This window comes from Poecilia mexicana, unplaced genomic scaffold, assembly GCF_051168715.1.
Source record: "Poecilia mexicana isolate PSO_F unplaced genomic scaffold, ASM5116871v1 scaffold_4, whole genome shotgun sequence".
Classification (NCBI taxonomy): Eukaryota; Metazoa; Chordata; class Actinopteri; order Cyprinodontiformes; family Poeciliidae; genus Poecilia; species Poecilia mexicana.
In genome coordinates this window covers 6,896,286-6,918,387 of record NW_028263373.1, presented here as the reverse complement: position 1 = coordinate 6,918,387, position 22,102 = coordinate 6,896,286, and the positions used below count along the sequence as shown (strand labels likewise).

The 22,102-nt window shown below is 41.0% G+C and overlaps 3 protein-coding genes across 4 annotated transcripts; all 3 read left to right on the top strand.

Moving 5' to 3' along the window:
• Positions 1-600: 600 nt before the first annotated feature.
• Positions 601-5,642, top strand: LOC106920877 (flavin-containing monooxygenase 5-like). Its single transcript, XM_014992182.2, has 11 exons — positions 601-1,470; positions 2,040-2,178; positions 2,447-2,635; positions 2,723-2,888; positions 3,008-3,150; positions 3,244-3,443; positions 3,949-4,084; positions 4,170-4,389; positions 4,489-4,561; positions 4,657-4,909; positions 5,009-5,642. Exons 2-11 carry the CDS (start codon positions 2,047-2,049, stop codon positions 5,162-5,164), a joined length of 1,668 nt encoding a protein of 555 aa, XP_014847668.2. The 5' UTR covers positions 601-1,470; positions 2,040-2,046; the 3' UTR covers positions 5,165-5,642.
• Positions 5,643-8,907: 3,265 nt separating this feature from the next.
• On the top strand, positions 8,908-16,112 carry LOC106920895 (flavin-containing monooxygenase 5-like). Its single transcript, XM_014992210.2, has 11 exons — positions 8,908-9,014; positions 10,611-10,749; positions 10,847-11,035; positions 11,125-11,290; positions 11,618-11,760; positions 11,896-12,092; positions 13,356-13,491; positions 13,601-13,820; positions 13,944-14,016; positions 14,128-14,380; positions 15,117-16,112. Exons 2-11 carry the CDS (start codon positions 10,618-10,620, stop codon positions 15,264-15,266), a joined length of 1,659 nt encoding a protein of 552 aa, XP_014847696.2. The 5' UTR covers positions 8,908-9,014; positions 10,611-10,617; the 3' UTR covers positions 15,267-16,112.
• An 87-nt stretch (positions 16,113-16,199) lies between these two features.
• On the top strand, positions 16,200-21,689 carry LOC106920904 (flavin-containing monooxygenase 5-like). Of its 2 annotated transcripts, XM_014992221.2 has the most exons (11): positions 16,200-17,334; positions 17,668-17,801; positions 18,259-18,447; positions 18,526-18,691; positions 18,767-18,909; positions 19,001-19,200; positions 19,695-19,928; positions 20,073-20,194; positions 20,796-20,868; positions 20,948-21,017; positions 21,096-21,689. In XM_014992221.2, exons 2-11 carry the CDS (start codon positions 17,670-17,672, stop codon positions 21,453-21,455), a joined length of 1,689 nt encoding a protein of 562 aa, XP_014847707.2. In that variant the 5' UTR covers positions 16,200-17,334; positions 17,668-17,669; the 3' UTR covers positions 21,456-21,689. The 2 variants fall into 2 exon arrangements, with proteins under 2 accessions (XP_014847707.2, XP_014847717.2); XM_014992231.2 differs by having other exon boundaries at positions 16,200-17,801.
• Positions 21,690-22,102: the final 413 nt, after the last annotated feature.

Here is a 22,102-nt window from a genome sequence, read left to right as displayed (position 1 = left end):
ACAGCAGCTTTAATACTGGAGTTCATCAGGGTTCTGTGCTTGGATCAAAAGAGAGCAATTCATAAATACTATTGCTACATAATTGGTGGTGAAATATTTTAATCTGTGAATCAAGATAAAACCAATGAGTCACTCAATTAAGCTAAAAGTTGAAAATAAACCAAGATGTTGAATGATGCATACAAAATTTCAAAGCACAATAACATGGAAGGTTACAACTATTAAAGTTCTGCTACTATTTCTTAGGGACTGCATGTGTCATAAGATGGAGCATTAATCAGAATGGAAACAGATTATAGTAAGATAAAACTGTTCATCATTCTTATTCTTTAATGATTCTAGACTACGTCAGCGCTCTGGCAAAGTTCATCAACATTTCTGTGCAGGAGGGGAGGCGACATTTAGAGTCCTACCCTGTTATTTTTAATAATGTACAGGTGTATATAAACAACAAAGATGAAATATTTTTATGCTCAGTAAAACAGGATAAAACCAAGAGAATCGGCAGTTCAGATTATGCTGAAAAAGTGAGGACACAGATGTACAGCAACTTATAAAAGCATGTACATCCCTTCACCTCTTTCAAATTTTGTCACTTTAGCTCCACATGTTTCAATGCATTTGATTTGGATTTAACGCGATAAACCAACAGAAACCTCAACCAGTTTCTTCCAGAAGTCACTTTTAGTTATCAGAGTTTACCCATTTGTAATTAAATCTCTGTATAAGAAAGCTCTACTAAGTTTATAAAACAAAATATCCCAAAGATTTAACAACCCATAGCAGTAATTAGAATGGTCCAGTCAAAGTTCCCAACTAAATCCAGTCTAGAGTTGTGGCAATACTTGAAAAGGGATTCTCAAAGACGCTCCTGATCCAATGAAACTGTAGATTTGAAGAACAAGTGCACATTTTAGGAGTGGAGAGTCTAAATGCAAACACACAGCAAACTCTTCAGATTTGTATTTGAAATAAAACAACAAAAAAACAAACATGCAACAATTTCCTTTTAATTCACACGAATGACATGAAATAAAAGTTAAAGTAAATCATCTGAATGCATTAGTCTTCAAGGGAATTTAAATCACAACAAATGAGAAGGCCCCTCAATATACAGTAGAAGATGCTTTCAGTGTTTCAGTAGATTGAAGCCGGACATTGTGCATTAAAAAATAAAAATAAAAAATCATAATACAATGATGCAGACAGCGTGTGCAGTGAGTGCCGCTCGTTCACCCGCCAGCCGTCTCCCTCCCACTTGATTGGAAAACAAACTGGACTTTAGTCAAAGTAAAACCTCACTGATTTGGGTAAACATTGCTCAAGCCAATAAAAGCCTTTTGGGGCAATTAGGTCAGGAACAAGAGAAAACTATGAGGCTCTGCGATGGTTCCTTTGTGTATAAAAGACTGCACTTCAGGTGATGCTCCTCCAAACTGGACCGGACAGCGGCACATAAGGATCATCACGGTAAGAAGAGGCACGTTAGATTTCTGTTCATTTTATAGGTAAAACATTCCAGTCCCTGTGTGGTTTAATAAGATGTAACTAAAGGGCTCAAGGAGTTTGCATGGGCCGTTTGATTAGTGTTCACTCTTTAAAATATCGAATCAAAAACAAAGATAACAATCTAGTGCTTTCAAAAAACTGAAAGATTGCCTTTGCCCTGATTTGTACTTCTAAGAACCGAGAAGATTTTATGACAGGACATGAAAGGAAAAGCTGATAAGAACACGATGCAGACAGCAGGTGAACTATTAATTGCTTTGGGTGCAAATAGCCAGAGAGTGAACTGCTGCAAAGGTGTACTTTTGGTTTAAAATGTCAAAACAGCATTTACAGAAAGTGGACTTATGTAAAATAAGGAATCACAGATATCAGTGATGTGAAGAACACTGGATGACACGAGGGAGGAAAGTTGATAAATTGAGAAATGGGGAGGAGGGAAATAAAATTAAACCCTTGATAACAGTGGAATTGCTCAACTAAAACTGCACGTACGTTTGCTAAAATTGACTTCATTTTCTGTCCTGTTGCAGCTCCATCATGGTGCAGAGAGTGGCAGTGATCGGGGCGGGCCCCTCGGGTCTCACCAGTGTCAAGGCTTGCCTGGAGGAGGGCTTGGAGCCGACCTGCTTCGAAAGCAGCGACGACATAGGAGGACTCTGGATGTTCAAGGCAAGACGCCATCTCTAGTTGAATTTCCCTATGTTTAGTCATCAAGCACAACCTCGAGGAAGTATTCGCACTCTCGGATGTTTTCCACATTTTTCACATTATTGCCATGAACTTCACTGTATTGGTTTGAAGCCTCTTAGTTTTGCCATGTTATTAGATCCACCCAGATTCCCGTCAACTGGGATGTCCTCTTTTTAACAGTGGTTTTGTTTTTTCTTTTCTTCATAGTCTCTTTTCCTGCACAGTGTTTGTTTGTTTTTCTGTGCAGGAAGTGCCTGAGCCAAGCAGGGCCAGCATCTACCGCTCTCTCACCATCAACATTTCCAAGGAGATGATGTGCTACAGCGACTTCCCCATCCCCGCTGATTACCCAAACTACATGCACCACTCTAAGATCCTGAAGTACTTCAGGATGTACGCGGAGCACTTTAAAATACTGAAATACATTCGTTTCCAGGTAACCTAATTCTTAAGAAACCTTTATTGGTCGAAATCTGGCCTGTCAAGACTGTTTCTATAACTGCTGGGTGTTTTTCTTTTTCAGACCTCAGTAAAGAAAGTCACACAAAGACCGGACTTTTCTCGCACCGGTCAGTGGGAGGTGGTGACGAAGACCAAAGATGGACTGGAGGAGAGGCACATCTTTGACGCAGTCATCTGCTGCTCCGGTCATTACACCTACCCTAACCTGCCACTCAAAGACTTTCCAGGTATGTCTCGGTCTTGTCTTGTTTAGTTTGCACATACAGTTAGAAAATTTATAGCAAAACAATCGTGACGGATTTTCCAAAACCCAAGAAGCGATTGTAGCATGTGATACCTGCTGCAGGAATTGAGACGTTTGAAGGAAAATACTTCCACAGCTGGGACTACAAGGGACCCGAGGACATGCACGGGAAGAGAGTGGTGGTCATCGGCATCGGCAACTCAGGAGGAGACATCGCCGTTGAGAGTAGCAAATTTGCAGAGCAGGTTCTTGTTCTCTTTGTCTTGTCTTTGTTTTTGAGGTAACACATCTCTCTGTTACTTGCAGGAATGTTAATTAGCATCTGTTCTGTTGCCCAGGTGTATATGAGCACCCGTCGTGGCGCCTGGGTGATTCGTCAGGTCTCAGATAACGGCGTTCCGGTGGACATGATGTACAACACCAGGTTCGTCCATATCCTTTTCCAGCTGCTGCCCATCAACTTCTTCAACTGGTTTGGAGAGAAGAAACTCAACGCCATGTACGACCACACAACATACGCCCTCAAGCCCAAACACAGGTGGGTGCTCTCCTGAAAATACACAATGCCGAGCAAAAAGCATTTGGAAGGCTATTATGTTTGTCATGCTACAACCACAAAGAAAGTGATGGTCTAGCGAAGGGGTCTTAAACTTTAGTCATCAAAAGCCGGTGTCCTGCAACTTTTACATGTTTTCCTGATCCAACACACCTGAATCAAATGGCTGAATTACCATCTCAGTATGCACTAAAGTTCTCCAAAGTTAATGACCTCATTACTCAGAGCAAAAGGGGAAACATCTTAAAGTTGCAAGACATCAACCCTGGAGGACTGGAGTTGAAGATCCCTAGTCTATTGACTAAAATCCCATCAGTCACACTGATGTTTATGGAAAAAGTGTAGAAAAGTACAAGGCAAGGTTGGTTAGATTTCTGGACCTCTTTACTGGTCAGTCACTTTGGTGATGTGCATCTTCCCTTTGATTGATGATTATCTCCTGATCTCTCCTAAGTCCGGTGTTCCTCTCTCCTTCCTGCCTCCACAGGCTCTTCAGTCAGATCCCAGTGATCAATGACGATCTGCCTCTGAAGATTCTTTCAGGATCTGTCATCATCAAACCGAATGTAAAGGAAATTTGTGGCTCCACTGTGTTGTTTGACGACGGGAGCACTGTGGAAAAGGTCAGAATCTTCCTCCTAAGTATTTTCAAGAGTCTTTCCACACTCCCAGAATCCTTTTCACTGATCTACGTCTTCTTCATTGCAGGTAGACACAATTGTGTTCGCCACAGGGTACAACTATGGCTTCCCCTACTTGCCAAACAATGTTCTTTATAAGTCAGGCCACAGAGTAGGTCTCTACAAGCACGTATTCCCTCCAAACTTGGAGCATACCACTCTAGGTGTGGTGGGTTTCATTCATGCCCTCGGCGCCATCATGCCTCAAGCGGAAATGCAGGCCCGCTGGGTGGCACGTGTCTTCAAAGGTGAGAGGCAAGGCTTTTATATGCTCCTGTTGTTAGTTGAAACCCTTCAAAAGCCTGAGTGATCCTAACATGTCTTTATCATTTTTTTTTGCTTTTAAGGACTTAAGAAGCTTCCCTCAAACCAAACCATGATCAAAGCTGTTGACAAGGACACTAAGGACATTGAGAAAAAGTAACTTCCCATTATTGTCTTCCATAATAGATCACCTATTTTTCGCAGTCCATTCAATGTTTGATCTTACAACAATTTGTTGGCCACCTCCACAGCTACATTGTGTCACAGTTGACCCCACTGCAGGTGGACTTTGTTTCCTACATGGACGACATCGCTGGAGAGATCGGAGTGAGGCCGAGTCTTCCCTGGCTCTTCTTCACAGACTACCAACTGTTCAAGCATGTACTCTGGGGACCCGTCTCCTCCTACCAGTACCGGTTGATGGGGCCGGGGAAGTGGGATGGAGCCCGCAAAGCGATCTTCACCCAGTTCGATCGCATGTACCAGCCCCTAAAAAGCAGGAAGGTCTGAATGAACACCGTTGTTAAACCAGTTTTAAACTTGTAATCTACAATTATCCTTTTAAATATAAACTAAATGCATTCTCTTTTCACGTCCGCCCAGCTGGAGGAGCCAGAGTCCTCCATTACGGGCCGCCTGGTTAAACTGAGCCTGGTGATTCTGGGTGGAGGAGCCGCGGCGTACTACTTCCACACACACCACCCAGACGCCATACCCACCCTGCTGTCCAACATCCGTCCACAGGCAGCCTGGAGATGAGAGAAGAACTCGGGATCGTTCAATCCAATAGGCTCAAAACCAGACCGATGACAGTGATATTGTGTTGTTTTTTTTGTGCGTTTACTTTTTGTGAACTCTTGGAAGTGAATTGCCAAATTATGCTCATTAGGCAACTGTTTCAAAATGCAAATGTGGATTTAAAATGTGTTTGTGCTTTGAAGCAGGTCAGCAAAACTTCACATCAACTGCTGTAATCTAAGCGGTACGCTCAAACATATTTAAGTAAGTGATTTTGGTTTTTATCGGGGGTTTTTTTGTTTTTCAAAATATTTTTTTTCCCCCATTTTCTGTTTACTGATAGAGTCCATCAGATTTTTTTTTATTAAGTCTAGTAAGTATATTTTGTTTTTCCTCAAAAGTACATTTAGACATACCACTCCAGTTTAATTCTGCATGTGTCACTTTTTTTTTTCCACAATTGAGGAACATTAGAAAATAAACTATACCATACCCTGTAGCTGCTTTATCAGACATATAACTTCCTGTTTCTGTTGAGTATAAATCTGATCTTTTCTCCTCATTCATTAACCTTGTATGTTTTGCATGAGGTTACTCGGCACCACCAAACTAAAGTCCCAAATGAAATATTTTTGCAATATGTGTTGCTCTGATCAATTTTTGACAAACTTTGATTGTCGAAAGGGACTTTTAGGGGCTGTAATACAGCAGTTTTGGAGATAAACAAGGTAAATGTATCAATGACTTCAAAACAAATGGTTTCTCCTCAAATTGGTGAGAAAAAAATCATACACGGATCACACACAAGCACCTGAAAACAATCTAAGTTCCCATATTCTTGTTGGCTGCATATAAGATTTTGATAAATGTTCACTTTACCAAGTAAGTAATTTTTATTTTGAATCTACATCCAAAACCAAATGACACAGATTCCACCTGTGGGCTATTTTTAATCACAGAAGAGAAACAGGTACATCTCTTTATAGGACATCATGATTATGTATTTGAGCTAATCCTTTTAATATGGTTCAGACCAGATCAACATGAGAAGTTGTGAAAAACACCTTTTAATCCAGCTATTGTCCAAAAAGAGATTTTTTTTTTTTACATCAGATTTAAAAGTGAAGTGAAAATCTGAGTCTGGAGGATCTCAAACATCATCATAGTGCGCCCCCTGGTGCTGACATCTCGCAGTCTCCTGATTGTGGGTGATCAGCTCAAGCTGAAAGCTGCTGTAAATGTGAATGTTGCTTTAAGAGTTGAAACTTTGAGCTTTTGAAATCACTCCGTGTTCTTTGGGACTTGTGAAATTTTTCCATGCACTTTCACTTGCTGAGAAGGTTTTTTTTCCCCAGCTCAACACAAAGGGGGGGTTTCGATCAAAGCTACCCAGAACCTTTATCCTCTGGAACTATTGCAATCTGGTACAAAGAGCACACTCGTCTAGTTTCTTTCATTAATGAGTAACATTAGCAGCAGATTTTTTTCTTTCCTTCTTTTCTCAGATGTTTAATTTTTAGGGCTCCAGAAGTTAGGATATCGTCTTTTTTCTGCTATGATGTTTTCTCTTTTATTAATCCAGCATAAATATGAGCCAGTGCATTTACTCATTAGTAGTCCCATTAAGAGTAGTCTAAAACACTTTATTCACGAAGAATGTTGATGCACTTAACTCATTTAGGTGCCAGAGACAAGGGTGGAATTTTCCATCAGCCTGGGCAAAGTCTGGCCTGCTCTGTCCACGTCACCTTTGTGACCTTGATGGGGGGTTTTTCCAGCATGTGGGATTATTTTACCCCTCCCCCATATATAGGTCTTCCAACATCCTCAAACCGTTCTTGCTGTATTCCTACAGATTTGGTAATAAATCATTGTTAACTGGGAAGGGATCTTTTTTTTCTGAAACTAAGTTCCAAATAACCTTGTATGCACCAAAATCAGGGTTCCTAACTTTGACCCTCTCCCCCCTGGAGCTAGTAGATTGTGCTTTTCCATTAAACCAAAAAAGGATTTGTGATCTTGAGTAACTGGTGGAGCGTCAAGGAAGAAGCTAAAATGTGCGTAATATGAAGGGCATTATGGGAAAATAACCAAACCTCGGGTCATTTTGATCATTTTTATTCAGCCACAAGAGAGAAACCAGTGACTTGCAAAAGTAATAATTTGATCCAAACCTTCCCATTGCAACTGGTTGAATTGATGTCTTGATGGAAGGTGAATCTCCATCACAATCCCAATGCTGCTCCAGCCTATGACACAAATTTTCCCACAATATTGTCATATGTAGCTCCATTCATCTTCCATTAATCAGCTTTTCTGTCCTCCTCACAGCATGATGCTGCCACCACCCTGTTTCACCATGGAGATGCATCAAGTGATGTTCACAGAGATGTGCTTTGCTACTTTTCTTTAACACACTATACTGTCAGTGTAGGCAAACGTTTTAGGCAGCTCACCTTCTTTCCGGTTGGTGTCTATGGACAAACTTTCTTTCAACACTAGTTTTCTATTTGCCAGATTTGTGGAGTGCAATAATAACAATAATTCTGTCAACAGATTCCCCCGTTTGAGCTGTGGATCTCTGCAGCTCCTCCAAAGTTACTATAAACCTATCTTAACAGGTTTATTGTGTTGTATGTTTTCCCATTCCTGGAGGAATCATATACTTAAAAGGACAGAATACAAATATACTTTTCAAATTTCTATCTTTAGAAATGCTGAACGGAGGGGGAAAAGCATCTTCTAGATGCAACTGAGATGTTTAAAGTGTTGATGTGAGGTCCGGACGTCATTCAACAGTAACCCTAACTTGATGTGAAAAGCACTTACAAAGGACATGACCCATAGTCCCAGTTTCGTCAAGAGAACCGTCCTGTCTGAGCACAGACTGGAAGGCAATCAGAGGCAATCTCTGAGTAAACAATAGTTTACTGAATAGTTGACATTCATAAACTGGGAAAGTTTGTACACATTAACCAATTTATTGACTCCATCTACTGTAGACTTACCAAGTGCAATCTGGTTCACATAAAATGATTTGGGAATTAAAGCGATACAACTCAGTCAGTTGTGACCTTGACTTTTAGTCAGTCAGTGTGATGAAGGACTGAGTGACTGAGGAAGGGACGAAACTGCGACCTGCTGAACAGACGTCAGTAGACAGACTGAGGACAGACGATGCAGCTGCACAGACGAGCACCACGAACTGCAGAATTCAACCTTTTTTTTTTTTTTTACTTCGTGTTTTTAGATTCATTTCACGCTCTGTCGTGTATAAACCCGCATCTAGATGGCGGCGTGCACGCGCAACCTCTCAAACAGGTTCGAGTAACGCGCGTGTCCGAGCGAGCGCACATCAGACAGTCGACAGTAGAGTAATTAATAACACCATGTATTTTTTTTTATTATTATCATTATTAAAAAAAAAAAAAAAAAAAAAAAAAAAGCACATCCTGGCCACACTGTTCTCACCATATTTGTAACGACGCTTGACATGTTTTTTCTTCCTCGGTTGTCTAACAGCTCACGGTTTTCCCGGCATCGAAGGATCAGGTCCTCAAAGTTTGGACCGCCCCTTTTAAACCACACAACCCAAACTTATGAGTACAGTTGCAATAGTTTGTACTACGGCACCACTGAAAACTCTCTAAAATAATTTTTAAAAATACTTCCATAAATTAACTAATTGTATATTTCTCTGATCGACAAAAGAAAACGTTCATAATCCTGTCATCCACAGACTGTATGCAGATACAGTCGGGTGTCTTTGTTGCCTGGAGGAGAAAAAAAAAGTCAGCAGCGGGTCTGTATAAAAGTCGGCGCTCTGATGAGATTCGTCCCTTTTCCAGAGACAGGCCAAGAAGCACACAAGGTAAGACAAATAAGCTGCTGCAAGAAAACCTGTTTGTTTACAGCTCTTTTGTTGTTTTTCATAATTAAATCATTTAATCTTTAACATGCCTGTTCTTTAAAGTCATGAAGAAAATAATGAGATTGTTGCAAATCAATGCAATGTTTTTGCATCGTTATTATTTTTCGTATGGATTGTGTTATGATGCATTTACACAGAACATTCCAAACGGTGTTTTAAAAGGTAAGAATATTTACTAGCTTTTACGTTTTCTTGAACATAAATTTGATTGAGAAGAAAATGCACGCCGTTAGTTTATTCATGCAAATGAAAAATCAGAACATTGTGCAAAAGGTTTTTGAACATAATTTTCATTTTGCATATATATTGCCTTTGACATATTTATGCTTATTTTGTTGAAAGAAAAATGCAATCAAAGTATTTCTGTGCAAAAAGAAAAAATGTAAGGATTAACCAAACAGTTTTAAATAAAACAAAGAGACCAAAGTTGGACAAGGCAAAAAGTTCCATCAGGAAGAAAAAAGACAGGTCTTAACATGAACTGCATAGATGTGATATAACAATTTGCAGGGTCATTGGGTTTAAGTGATTTAAAGCAAAACCTTTGTTCTGCATGCGGCTTCTAGGAACTTGTTTTATGACTCTGGCTGCAATCAAGAGCATTACTGAGGGTTTTATCTGGAAGCCACAAAGGGCTGCCTCCCCTCAAGTATTGGCCATGTTTATCAAAACTCAAACTTATCTTTAAATGCTTGCACTGTAACGATGTTTGTGAATTCAGCTGAGCAACAGTTTGGTGCTGTGCTCTGATTTCATCATCACGTAAAACTGATATCTGCAGCTTTGAAATCACATATGATCACATTTAGAAACTACTTTGTAAGATGGTTTTTGCCAGAAAAAAAAGACATTAATTTAGCTTTGTTTCTGTTTACTAATGCTACACTTGCACCATTACCTGCATACGAGTAACATGAACAATAGTTTTTCAAAGCTGAACATTTAAACAGGATTGAAGACAAAAAGCGCTGATTGTAACATTTTTATTTTTTTTTTAAAGCATAAAAAATATTTTCTTATTTCGTGATCATATGAAAAATATTGCTGGAGAAAACCGCATCTAAATTACCTGAGACTCGACCATTTTTCCACATTGCTGACAGCTCAAGCTGCGTCTTGCCAAGGGAACGTAGTCAAAATCCGTTGAAATGTGTAAGCACATTCCAAAAGAGACAGATCCTTCTAGGAATGGTGGCAGTTTGGGAAAAATAAGGTTGGATTCAGGATTTCAACGGCGAGGGGTGAAAACATTTTATAATCCACACATAAAATGTTTTCCTACTTTAAGCAACCAACTTGATTAGCTGGTTAGTAATTAGTTTTGAGACATATCTCTGTTAGTTGTATGCTAAAACCCTAAAATTGTGGGTGGGGGGAGTAATTCTAGTCTGAGCTAAAAAGACTTTTTAAAGTGAATTTATGACACATCATTACTTTAATGTGATTGAACAATTTAAATTAATATTTTATCTTGTCTACTGTATCTTATACACTGTATTATATTTCTAGTTTTTCTTTCTTCCTGCCCTATTGCAGCTCCATCATGGTGCAGAGAGTGGCAGTGATCGGGGCGGGCCCCTCTGGTCTCACCAGCGTCAAGGCTTGCCTGGATGAGGGCATGGAGCCGACCTGCTTCGAAAGCAGCGACGACATAGGAGGGCTCTGGAAGTTCAAGGCAAGAATTTGCCGGCTGCTGCTGAGGAGATCGTTTTAATCCTGCAGATTTCCCCGAGGAAAGGAGGAAATTTACTTTCGATTCTCTGTCTTCCCAGGAAGTCTCGGAGCCAAACAGGGCCAGCATATATCGCTCCCTGACCATCAACATCTGGAAGGAGATGATGTGCTACAGTGACTTCCCCATCCCCGGTGATTACCCAAACTACATGCACCACTCTAAGATCCTGAAGTACTTCAGGATGTACGCGGAGCACTTTAAAATACTGCAACACATTCGTTTCCAGGTAAATGCACAGGAAGAAGACCTTAAATCATTCTGGAGCTGTTCAGAGAGCTTTGTTGACCTTTTCCTTGTTCTTTGCTTATAACTTAGACCTCGGTGAAGAAAGTCACGCAGAGACCAGACTTTTCCCGTACCGGTCAGTGGGAGGTGGTGATAGAGAATAAAGATGGACTGGAGGAGAGGCACATCTTTGATGCAGTCATCTGCTGCTCCGGTCATTTCAACTACCCCAACCTGCCACTAAAAGACTTTCCAGGTAATACATGGTGGGAAACACTTGTGCAAGTATTCATTCTTGAACTGTTTGATATTATGCTACAAAAACACAAAATCTTATCAAGTATTCTATTTTTTTGTCTAGTTTCTGGTGCAATTAACTTGAAATAGGCCAAACTAACTTATAAGCTTGTTTTAAATGAATACTTCCTTAATATCAATTTTTTTTTAAAGAAGTACACGTTCCAGATTTTTCACTTATAACATGTGAAAAATGTACAAGTAATTTCATAAGCTGCTGTTTTAATGCTAATCATCCTCGCTATTTGCATTCCACACGCTTGAGTATCTTTCCAATATGTTGCAGGAATTGAGACGTTTGAAGGAAAATACTTCCACAGCTGGGACTACAAGGGACCCGAGGACATGCACGGGAAGAGAGTGGTGGTCATCGGCATCGGCAACTCAGGAGGAGACATCGCCGTGGAGGGCAGCAGAGTAGCAGAGCAGGTCGGGAAGTCTTTCTGGGGGGGAAGGGGTTTCCCAACCGTTGCCACATTGAAAGTCTTGAACTCCCTGTAAAATGCGGTGCACACTTTCATCAACGGCTTCGTTTACTTGTTGTCCTTGAAACTTTCCCTGCAGGTGTACCTGAGTACTCGCAGCGGTGCCTGGGTCATCCGTCAGGTTTCCGACAACGGCTTGCCGGTTGACAGGTTCAACACGCGCTTTGTCCATGTCATGTTCAAGCTGCTGCCCATGAGTTTTCTCAACTGGCTTGGGGAGAAGAAGCTCAACGCCATGTACGACCACGCGGTGTATGGCCTCAAACCCAAACACAGGTAGGATGCTACAATGTTATGATGAGGGGGTCAATCGTCGTTTTCTGAGCAGATAATTGTTTTCCTCAGCAAAACTAAATTGCAGCATCTCTCTATTGGAGAGCATGGTCTAAAAGCTGCTCCAATGGTCATCAAAGCTTTCTGGTTTCAGCTATAGAACAACAAGCCATTATGTCCAATCCAGCAGAAGAGCAGCTTGAATTGCCAAAACGTAACTTTGGACAGATAGGCGCCTAAGAATCCACTAGATTGCAATGTGTAGCTCAAGTTGCCGCTGAGGGTTAACTGAGCCAGACACAAGTGTCTCCTGGAGTCAGTAGAGTCAGCGGACCAACAGGAAAATATTAACCGCACTGTGGGAAATAGGTATGCATACTTTGTTGCTTTGACATACACCACCTACCAGGGGTTAAGCTCAGCCGGGGTTATCTGGGGGTAAAGCTCCAACACGTGTTTTCCCAACTGTGTTAGACTGTCGGAGCAGGAGCCGGTGTAATCAGTTCTGGATTTGATCAAATCTTTAGTGGGAGCAAGAAACAGGACTGCTTAGTATTAAGTTAGAAAGGAACTTTTTAGACTACGAGGGCATCAAACTCTCATTCTGCTAATGTTCTACTAATGACCCAACTATTGGGTTCGTCTGTGTTAAATCAGAGAGTCTTGGAGGTCTGGAGTTTGACACTAGTGGAATTGATTTTAAATCTCTTTGCGCGCCACTAAGACAGACCTGGTTAAGATGGGTAAAAAGCCCAGAAAATTAATTCTTCTGTAACTCCAGTGTCATAATCTTGCTCTGCAAAATGTGGGGAAAGATAACAACTTTTAATGTAAATCTATTTATTCAATATTCAATATAGGGTAAAAAAAAAAAAATAAATAAATAAAATGTTAAGAAGAAGTATCCAAATTTATGGACAGCAATTCCATTGAGACAAAACATTTTTTACTAACAGTAATCAGTCAGGATGTGGCAGGAGAGAGAGAAAGGCTAAAGACGTGCTGCAAAGATCCTAAAGTATCAAACACTAGAGAGCAGTGTGCCTCACCACACCCCACGATGTTACACAAACACTGATTCTATTTCCACCGTTTCAAAATGAAAAGAGAAAAACATGCCAAGAAAATTGTTACAAGACAATAGCCGCCATGGTTGCTCCTGCATTACCTGATTGCAGTTCAGAAAATAAACTATCTCTACTTGATTTTCAGAGGATCTCATCATGTTTGCAACATTCAATCATGTCTCCTCTTCTTTTTCCCAAGACTCTTCAGCCAGATTCCAGTGATCAACGATGACCTTCCCTTCAAGATTTTGTCCGGGTCAGTCCTTGTCAAGCCAAACTTGAAAGAGATCCGTGGCTCCACCGTGGTCTTCGATGATGGCAGCACTGCGGAAAATGTTAGAGGAAAATTTGACGAGACGCTTGTCACAGCCTTTTGTTTCCCTGAGGTAAAAAAACCCAAAAAAAACCACAACAACCTTTTAACCAATGTATTTCCTCTCACAGGTGGATTTGATTGTGTTCGCCACGGGGTACAACTACGATTTCCCCTACCTGCCGAAGCACGTCATGTACAAGTCGGGGCACCGTGTGGGTCTCTACAAACATGTTTTCCCCCCGGTCCTTGAGCAGCCCACTCTGGCTATCGTGGGCTTTATCCATTCTGACGGATCCATCATGCCACAGGCTGAGATGCAGGCCCGCTTTGTCACTCGTGTCTTCAAAGGTGAGGCTTCACTTCAACAGAGGCCATCTTTAAACGGTGTAAATGTTACTTGCTTGTCCCAACCTCTGCACAGACGTGAAGGTCCAGTTGTCAAATGTCGGCTTTCTGTCTTTGGGCCTTCAGGACATAAGAAGCTTCCCTCAAATCAAACCATGATCAAGGCTGTTGAGAAGGACACCAGAAATATTGAGAAAAAGTATGAGCGACGTTCATTATGACTTAGATGAACGGTTCTTAACATTACTAAAAAGCAAGGCTTTTAGTTCTGTTGAAATGGTTTATAAACTTACATGTTTTTCTCCTACAGCTACGTCGTGTCGAGGCTGACGCCCCTGCAGGTGGACTTTGTCGAGTACATGGACGACTTAGCGCAGGACATCGGAGTGCGCCCAAGTCTCCTCTGGCTGTTCCTCACCGACTTCCCCCTGTTTATGCGGGTTTTCTGGGGGCCCATCACTGCTTACCAGTACCGACTGATGGGGCCGGGAAAATGGAACGGGGCCCGCAGGGCGATCTTCACGCAGCTCGACCGGATGTACCAGCCCCTGAGGACCCGACAGGTCTGAAACGAGTGCTTTTTACACTCCTGGTCACAAGTTTACATACAGTCATCATCCACTCTAATATTTTTTTAACTGCTTCTCTTTTTTTTTTACATTACAATAAAACGCAGAACTTCATTCATTGTTAAAAGAATTAAATGGTATATGGACTGAACTTATATAGCGCTTTTCCAATTTGGGGTTAAGTGCCTTGCCCAGGGGCACATCAACATGTGGCAGGAAAAATCTGGAATTGAAACTACAACCTTCAGATCACAAGACAACAGCTCTACCCATAGAGCCACAGTCACCCCATAAATGGGGGATGTCTCGAAGAAATGTGGTTCATGAGCCGTTCCTGTTCATTTTAACTAACTTCCTGCCATCTGAGAGGTTCATTTAGTACAAATGGTTAGAAAATTGGACACACTTGCGCAATCCAAGAGTTCAATAATCTCAAACATACTTTAAAAGTGTTTTCAGGATGGATCAAACTGGCCAACCTTAAGCTTCTGGGAGGATTCAGACCTACGTCTCTGAACCTGTATGTTTAATTTGATCATGTTTCGGGAAAATCCACAATAAATTACCCCTTCGACCTGATTTCTACATCTAAATATTGTTGATTGTATATCATCAGGCCATCTTTAAAGAAAGAACACTTCTAATGCATCATCAAAAGCCCCAAATCAATTTGACTTTCATGCCGATTGACGAGTAAATTCAGACAATAACTGTTTGTGTGCTCCCACAGCTGGGGCCTCAGGAGAGCTCGACAGCAGGCCGCCTCTTCAAGTGGAGCTTGCTGCTCGTGGCTGGAGGAAGCGCCGTCTACTACATCCAAGTTCACAGTCCCACCCTCATCCCCACCCTGATGTCCAAACTTCATCCACAAACCGTCTAAAGAAACCCCAAGATCAGAACCTCTGATGTTAACCCTGGACATCTGTCAGTCATGCAGCAGTGTAACCCCCATCTATTGAGATCGAACAATGCAGCTCTTTTCACTTTAACATGCAACGCTGGTGACACTCACTCTAGTCTGCACTGAAGTAAAGTTTCATATTGCATAAACTATTGCAGTTTAACCGTTTACAAGCAGGCCAGAACTAAACCACTGATGTGCTGAAGATCATTGTTTATTGACAAGAAGGGAGGATATGGAGCCAGGATCAGAAAGCTGACAGGCAGAGTTCACCTTCCTGAACCACGGAAGTAGAAAAACAGAGCGAGAGACACAAGAAGTCAGGGAAAGCAAAAATAAAGACATCAGATCTTCCTATAATGAACTGGGCTCTGATTATATTGTACAAAAAGCATTCCAAACAATAATGTGAACCTGCTTTGTTCATTTCAAACCCAGCTCTTGTGCATTTTAGGGGTAGGTTTATGGTTGGAACAACAAGTTATGTTTAAAGTTCAACCATTCAGGTTGTAAATCGTATTCTTAGGTTTAAGAGCCGCAATTTGACTTCTCCATAGATTCCTCCCTCCTGTGGTTTAAACATTGCCTGCACTTATTAAAAACTCTGCACAGTTTCTGTTGCAGCTCTTCTCCTGCACCAACAACCAGACGCTGTCATCACCATAAATATGCTACCATTACAAAACTGACATGTTTCTTTTTGTCTTTTTGATATTACATTATTTTTCATATAGACTACTAACTTCTGGTGTTTTCAGTGAACACGAGGCTTTTGTCATTTGAATAAATGTTTTAAAGGAACATTAAAGCAATAGGTGCTGCTAATACTATTTTTCCACCCAGAGTTTGATTGAGTGCTCGTTTTTCTATTTCTTATTTCTGTCTTAAGCTTATTATCTCTATTTTCACTCTAAGAAGCAATTAGAAAATCTTAATGTAAAATGAAACCTCTCTTGCAGCTCTGTTTTCGCTGGCAGCCACAAATGTGGTCGTATTCAGCTGGTCAAGGTACTTAAACACTATAACCCAAACTCAAAACCTCTCAAAAAGCAACATACCATGGCCTGATCTAATGAAAACGTGAAAAGAAGGATTACAAAGTCATTCTTAAGGCTTTAAATCTCTGTTGAATCACATTGGTCTAGTCAAAGTCTAGACTTAAATATGATTGAGCTTCTGTGGCGTGGCTTAAAAAAGTTACCCATTCATACGTAACCTTCAATGTGGCTGAATTTAAAAAAATATTGAATATTTTTATATTGAAAAGAGTGGGTCAAAAAAGACCCTAACCCGTAAATGCCTCCAAGGAGGGGCACAACTTACGATGTCTGGGGGGGAAATTACTTCTTTTTTTTCTTCACATAGAACCAGGTTGTTTGAACAACTTTTTCCCCTTTTTAAAAAAAATAATAATTTGAAAATGCATATTATGTTTATTCATGTTTAACCTTGATGCAAAATGTAAGTAAGAAAACAATAAAAGTAACCATTAGGGGGCAAATATTATTTCACAAAACTATCAAATCTATTTTGGTTCAGATTAGTTCAGTTTATTCCAATCCAATAATAAGTCTATATTCAGATCTCTATATTTTTATTATGCAGTTCACGTTTTAGAGTTCATGTTTAGTTTAGTTTAGTTCAGCTCAAATATTTGATGTAGCCAGAAGACATATCAGTATTTTCTCAGACTTGAACACAGACAGGATGTTTATACCTTCTGAAAACTTACTTTGTTGTTCACAGTGAACAGTTTGTTTTTCTTTGTATGTTTAAAATCTTGCAAAGAATACTTTAAGCGTACCATCTTGTCTGGTCGCTACAAATAATCCCCTCAGCACCACGGAGGGTTAAAGTCCCTCCTCTGCTTTACTGTTTGACTGGTGACGAAGCCGCAGCTGCTGCCTGAAGGCAACTTTTCTTTTACACAGCTTGCAACAAAAGCTGTTGAGCACATGTAGCATTTCTCACAGACTGCAAAAATATGAGTATTGTTGCTAAATAATTGCAAATCAACAGCTTGCCTCTGTCTCTCTGTGGAGTCCAGGTGAGTAAAGTAAAGTCTAAGGTCATGCATGCTTTGCAAGCTAATACTAGTGAAATGATGTAATGGTAATTAATCATTCTTAACTGCTGCTACGTTCATTTTTGTATTGTTCAGTAACTCACACAGATTTTAGTTTTTGATGTTATTCAAACACTTTTTGTGTCATTTTCACAGCTAATCGAGGAAGTACATAACTTTTTTTTTTTTTTTTTGCTTTTGAATAAAACTTTATTGAAACAAAACAGAGTGATTGTGTGAGGATGGTTTTGTTGCGGAAAACAGAAACGTTGTTTTGCAAGATGAAACCTCTGTGACAACCCCGTTTCCCCTCAGCGATGGTTCGCCGTGTGGCGGTAGTCGGAGCAGGCAGTTCGGGTCTGGCCTGCGTCAAAGTCTGCCTGGAGGAGGGCTTGGACCCGGTCTGCTTTGAAAGTAGTGATGACATTGGTGGCCTGTGGAAATTTAAGGTGGGACAGGTGGAGTAATTTTGTTAGAACTTGTTAGTCAAGCTGCTACCCAAGAAAAACCTAAGGCTGTTTGGTAAACATACATTTTCAAGTCAGGCATTTATTTTATCTCATTTTTTATTTTTCTTTTAGTTAGTTTAGAGAATTGGGTTTAGGTTGATGTGTAGTTTTAGTTTTTGATTTGATTTTTGTCCTGTCTTACCAGAGGACCTTCTTTCACATGAATGTTTGGTTAAATTGATTCTGAAGGCATTCAGCTGCACTGAGTTTCACGGTTTAAAGGGAGTTAAATAGAAATGCAAACCTCTAATTTACAAAAATAAAAACATTGAACTCAATTTCTTCCACTTCAGAACAATGAAGTCTTTTGTGTTTGTAAGTGTGTAACGTACAGTAATGGTCTTCTTTAAAGCTCCCATATTTTTTTTTCTTTCTTTTTTTTTTTCTGGGCCTGCAGGAGTCTCCTGAACCAGATCGATCCAGCATCTACCGCTCTCTGGTGGTGAATACCTCCAAAGAGATGATGTGCTTCAGTGATTTCCCCATGCCTGATGACTATCCCAACTACATGCACAACTCCCTGCTGCTGCAGTACTTCAGGCTCTACGCTGAGCATTTCCACCTGCTCCAACACATTCGCTTGCAGGTCCGTCCTTTTCCGTTGTTGCCTTTGAAAAGGTAGTTGATCTCTATGTTAATGTTTGCGTTTCTGCACACACTTCAGACCACTGTGAGGAGCGTTACACAAAGGTTAGACTTCTCAGTGTCTGGTCAGTGGGATGTAGTGACCACGAACAAAAACAATGAGGAAGAAAGACACATCTTTGATGCGGTTCTGGTGTGTTCAGGACATTACACCCGTCCGGTCTTACCCCTGTCTGATTTTCAAGGTATTAAGGTTACTTCAGTAAATTCACACTATCATAAAAAGCCTTTGCCATTGAGCTGTTATGTTTTCTCTCCAGGACACGAAACATTCCTTGGCAGGCTTCTTCACAGCTCGGAATATAAAGACGCAGATTCCTTCAGGGGTAAAAGGGTGGTGGTCGTTGGCTTTGGGAACTCCGGAGGGGATATTGCGGTAGAGATTAGCAGATCCGCAGAAAAGGTGAGAGCAGGACAGACGCAGGAGAACTGCCACGTTGTTGGAGAAGCTAAGAGAGACGACGACGACGTCTAACATTCTCCTCCCTCCTCAGACGTTTCTCAGCGTTCGGGACGGGTTCTGGGTGATTAGCAGAATGGCCCGTGGCGGCCTGCCCGTGGATATGGCGTTGATCTCCAGGTTCAACATCCTGCTGCTGCAGCTGCTCCCCAAGACGTTAATCAACTGGGCAGGAGAGAGAGCACTGAACCAGAACTATGACCATGAACTCTATGGTCTGAAGCCCAGACACAGGTATCACAGTTTGACTCGATCGACTAGTTTTGACTGTTACTCAAAAGCAACAGAAGCTGAATTCAACGCAGACAAATTAGCAAAGCACGCAGCAAAAGCTTTTATACCAGCTGGAACTGCCTGAGTTTGGTTTTGAGGACCACTCTGGCACGAAGTCAATCAAGCAATCATTCAGAACCAGACTGTTGGGCAATGTGGGAGCTGCACCAGATTATCCGGTCAATAGGTGAAAGGGCATCTCAAATGTCCCTCACAGTATAGCCTATAAGTTCAGCTGAAAAACAAAAACACAAATCAAGGAAAAGGTAAAAACCTTACAGCAATACACAACATAAAGCAAGGTCAAGCACCAGACATGAAATCTGGGGGAAAAAGAAGAAAAACCCAAAGATGTAGAAAATACTGAAACGACTAAATAAAAATTTGCAGGCGCTATTGCACAGCAGCCTGCAAATAATTGTCAATAAACATCTCTTTTGCAATTTATTTCACAGACTTTTGGACAAAAGGCCTCTGGTCAATGATGATCTTCCTGGTCGAATTCTCCAGGGCGCTCTTATCATGAAGCCCAACATACGAGCTTTCAAGGACTCAGGAGTTACATTCAAAGACGGGACAGTTGAAGACAACATTGACGCCGTGGTCTTTTGCACAGGATACAAAGGAATCTTCCCGTTCTTGCCCTCTGCTCTGTCTGAAGGGCCACACCGTGAGCTGACGCTGTACAAGTAAGTCAACGCGGAACACTTTACGAGAAAAGTTCAGTGTTTAAGGGGCACAGACGAGATACGTCACAGAACATGAGGTAAAGCGTGTGCTTTGTATCATGAAAGTTTACTTAATTTATTTACTTTTATTTTTTCATAATTCAGAAGAGTGTTTCCTCCATCTCTGCAACAACCCACGCTGGCCATCATGGGTCTTTTCCAAGTAAAGGGACCAATCATGCCGATTGTGGAGATGCAGGTCCGCTGGGCTGTTAAGGTGTTTTCAGGTAAGACACAATATGTACACACACAGTGACTTACTAAAGTATTCCTAGCCCTTCTGACACGTTAAGCCCACAAACTTCAGTGTATTTTAAAAATAATTATGTGTGAAGACCCACAAAAGGCAATTCCTAATTGTAAAATTGGTTTTCAGAATTTAAAAAAATAAAAATCTGAAAGTGTGTCATACATTTCCTCCACAAGCATGTGTGGATTCTCCCTCCGTCTTCCTTCCACAGTCAACCTGTCGGAAAGTGCAAATGACTTGAGACTGGGGCAAAGTGTTCACCTTTCAACACATCAGCGACCTCAGATACAGCCAAGGCTGCAACAGAGGGCTTCGATCAAATTCCGGTCATGTTAGAATGGTCTAGTCAAAGCCCTGAAATGAATGCAATTGAAAAATTCTGGCAGCACTTTTTTTGTGTCCTCAAATGTTTTCCATTCTCAGGTTGAGCTAATTTGTAAAGAGTTCAAAAACATCTATTATATTATTGATCTAAATTTTTTAAATAAATCTAAAAACAGTTCAAGAGTTCTGAATATCACTGCAAAACACTGTAAACTAATTTGGGGATGAAGAAGACGACTTGTTTAATGTCTCAGGTTTGACTCGTCTCCCATCGACGCAGAAAATGCTTGAAGTCCTTGAAGCTGATAGGAGGCTAAACATGCACAGGTAGCCGTCATTCTCACACTCAAAGTTGATTTTTACGCCAAAATAAGTTGACTTGCATTCCTTCTTGTGTTTTTTCAAGCTTCCCTAACCCACAACAAGCCGTTCTCCAAGTTGATTTCATCCACTACTTGGATTTCATGGCCGAGGAGGTGAGCAGCTCCTAACACTTTGTTGTTTCCGGCATCTAAGACACAGACAACCGAATACTAATAAGCTTTTCCTCACAGATTGGTGTTAAACCACATCTCTGGAGACTGCTCCTAACAGACCCAGTCCTCTGGGCGAAGATCTTCTTCGGTCCCTGCACTCCTTACCAGTATCGCCTCACTGGGCCTGGACAGTGGGCAGGAGCCAGACGAGCTGTCCTCACGCAGTGGGAGCGGGTTGCTGAGCCTTTCAGGAGCAGAGCGGCTCCAGAACCAGAGGTCCGGAGGTCTTTCCTCTGTTCTCCCTGGTTAACGGCGTGTGCAGGAACCATGGTTGTGGCTTTGCTTTTGTCACATAAGATTGTCCCATTAGTCCAACGTGCCACCCAGACGCTGAGCAGGAGTAAGAGTTTTCTGTGTGATTTATGGTTCCCTGACTAACCTCAAAGACTTGAAATAATCGTCACTTAGAAGAACTGATGTGGAGTCGCTGCACCAAAGAGACGTCACAGGGAGTCAGAGATAATCTGGACATGGGTTTGTCTTGTTTTGTGTTTCTTTACCGAGAACATACGAATGTCAAGCTAAGATAATCAAGATAATCACTGACAAAAAAAAAATCACACCCTTGTAAAGTGATACTTATTTGTCTTAAATTTCCATTGCGTATGAAGATTTATTGCGTTAAGTTATTAATTATCCAATATTGCCTCTTCGTAGCATACATCATTTTCTAGCAGAGAATAACCGTAAATGATTTCTTTGACAATGTGCAACATCACAACTGGAAAGCCCAGATAGCAAGGTTGTTGCAGTGTTGATGCAAATGCAGTTTAAATGTCCTGGCCTGGTAATATTTATCTTATGTGGCTCTTTAGACTCCAAATTACATCAATAACTTCTTCCAGTGTTTAACAAATCTGCAAAATTCACACAAAATCAAGATATCGCCACTTTTGTTTTCAGATTTTACTGCAAATCTTCTCAAAATTGGTTGAAAACATTTAGTTTAAGTGACTGCAGCCTCCAATGATGTCACGTTATAGTCTGTAATTGATAAGGAAAGTAGTAAGAAGTCACATTTAATG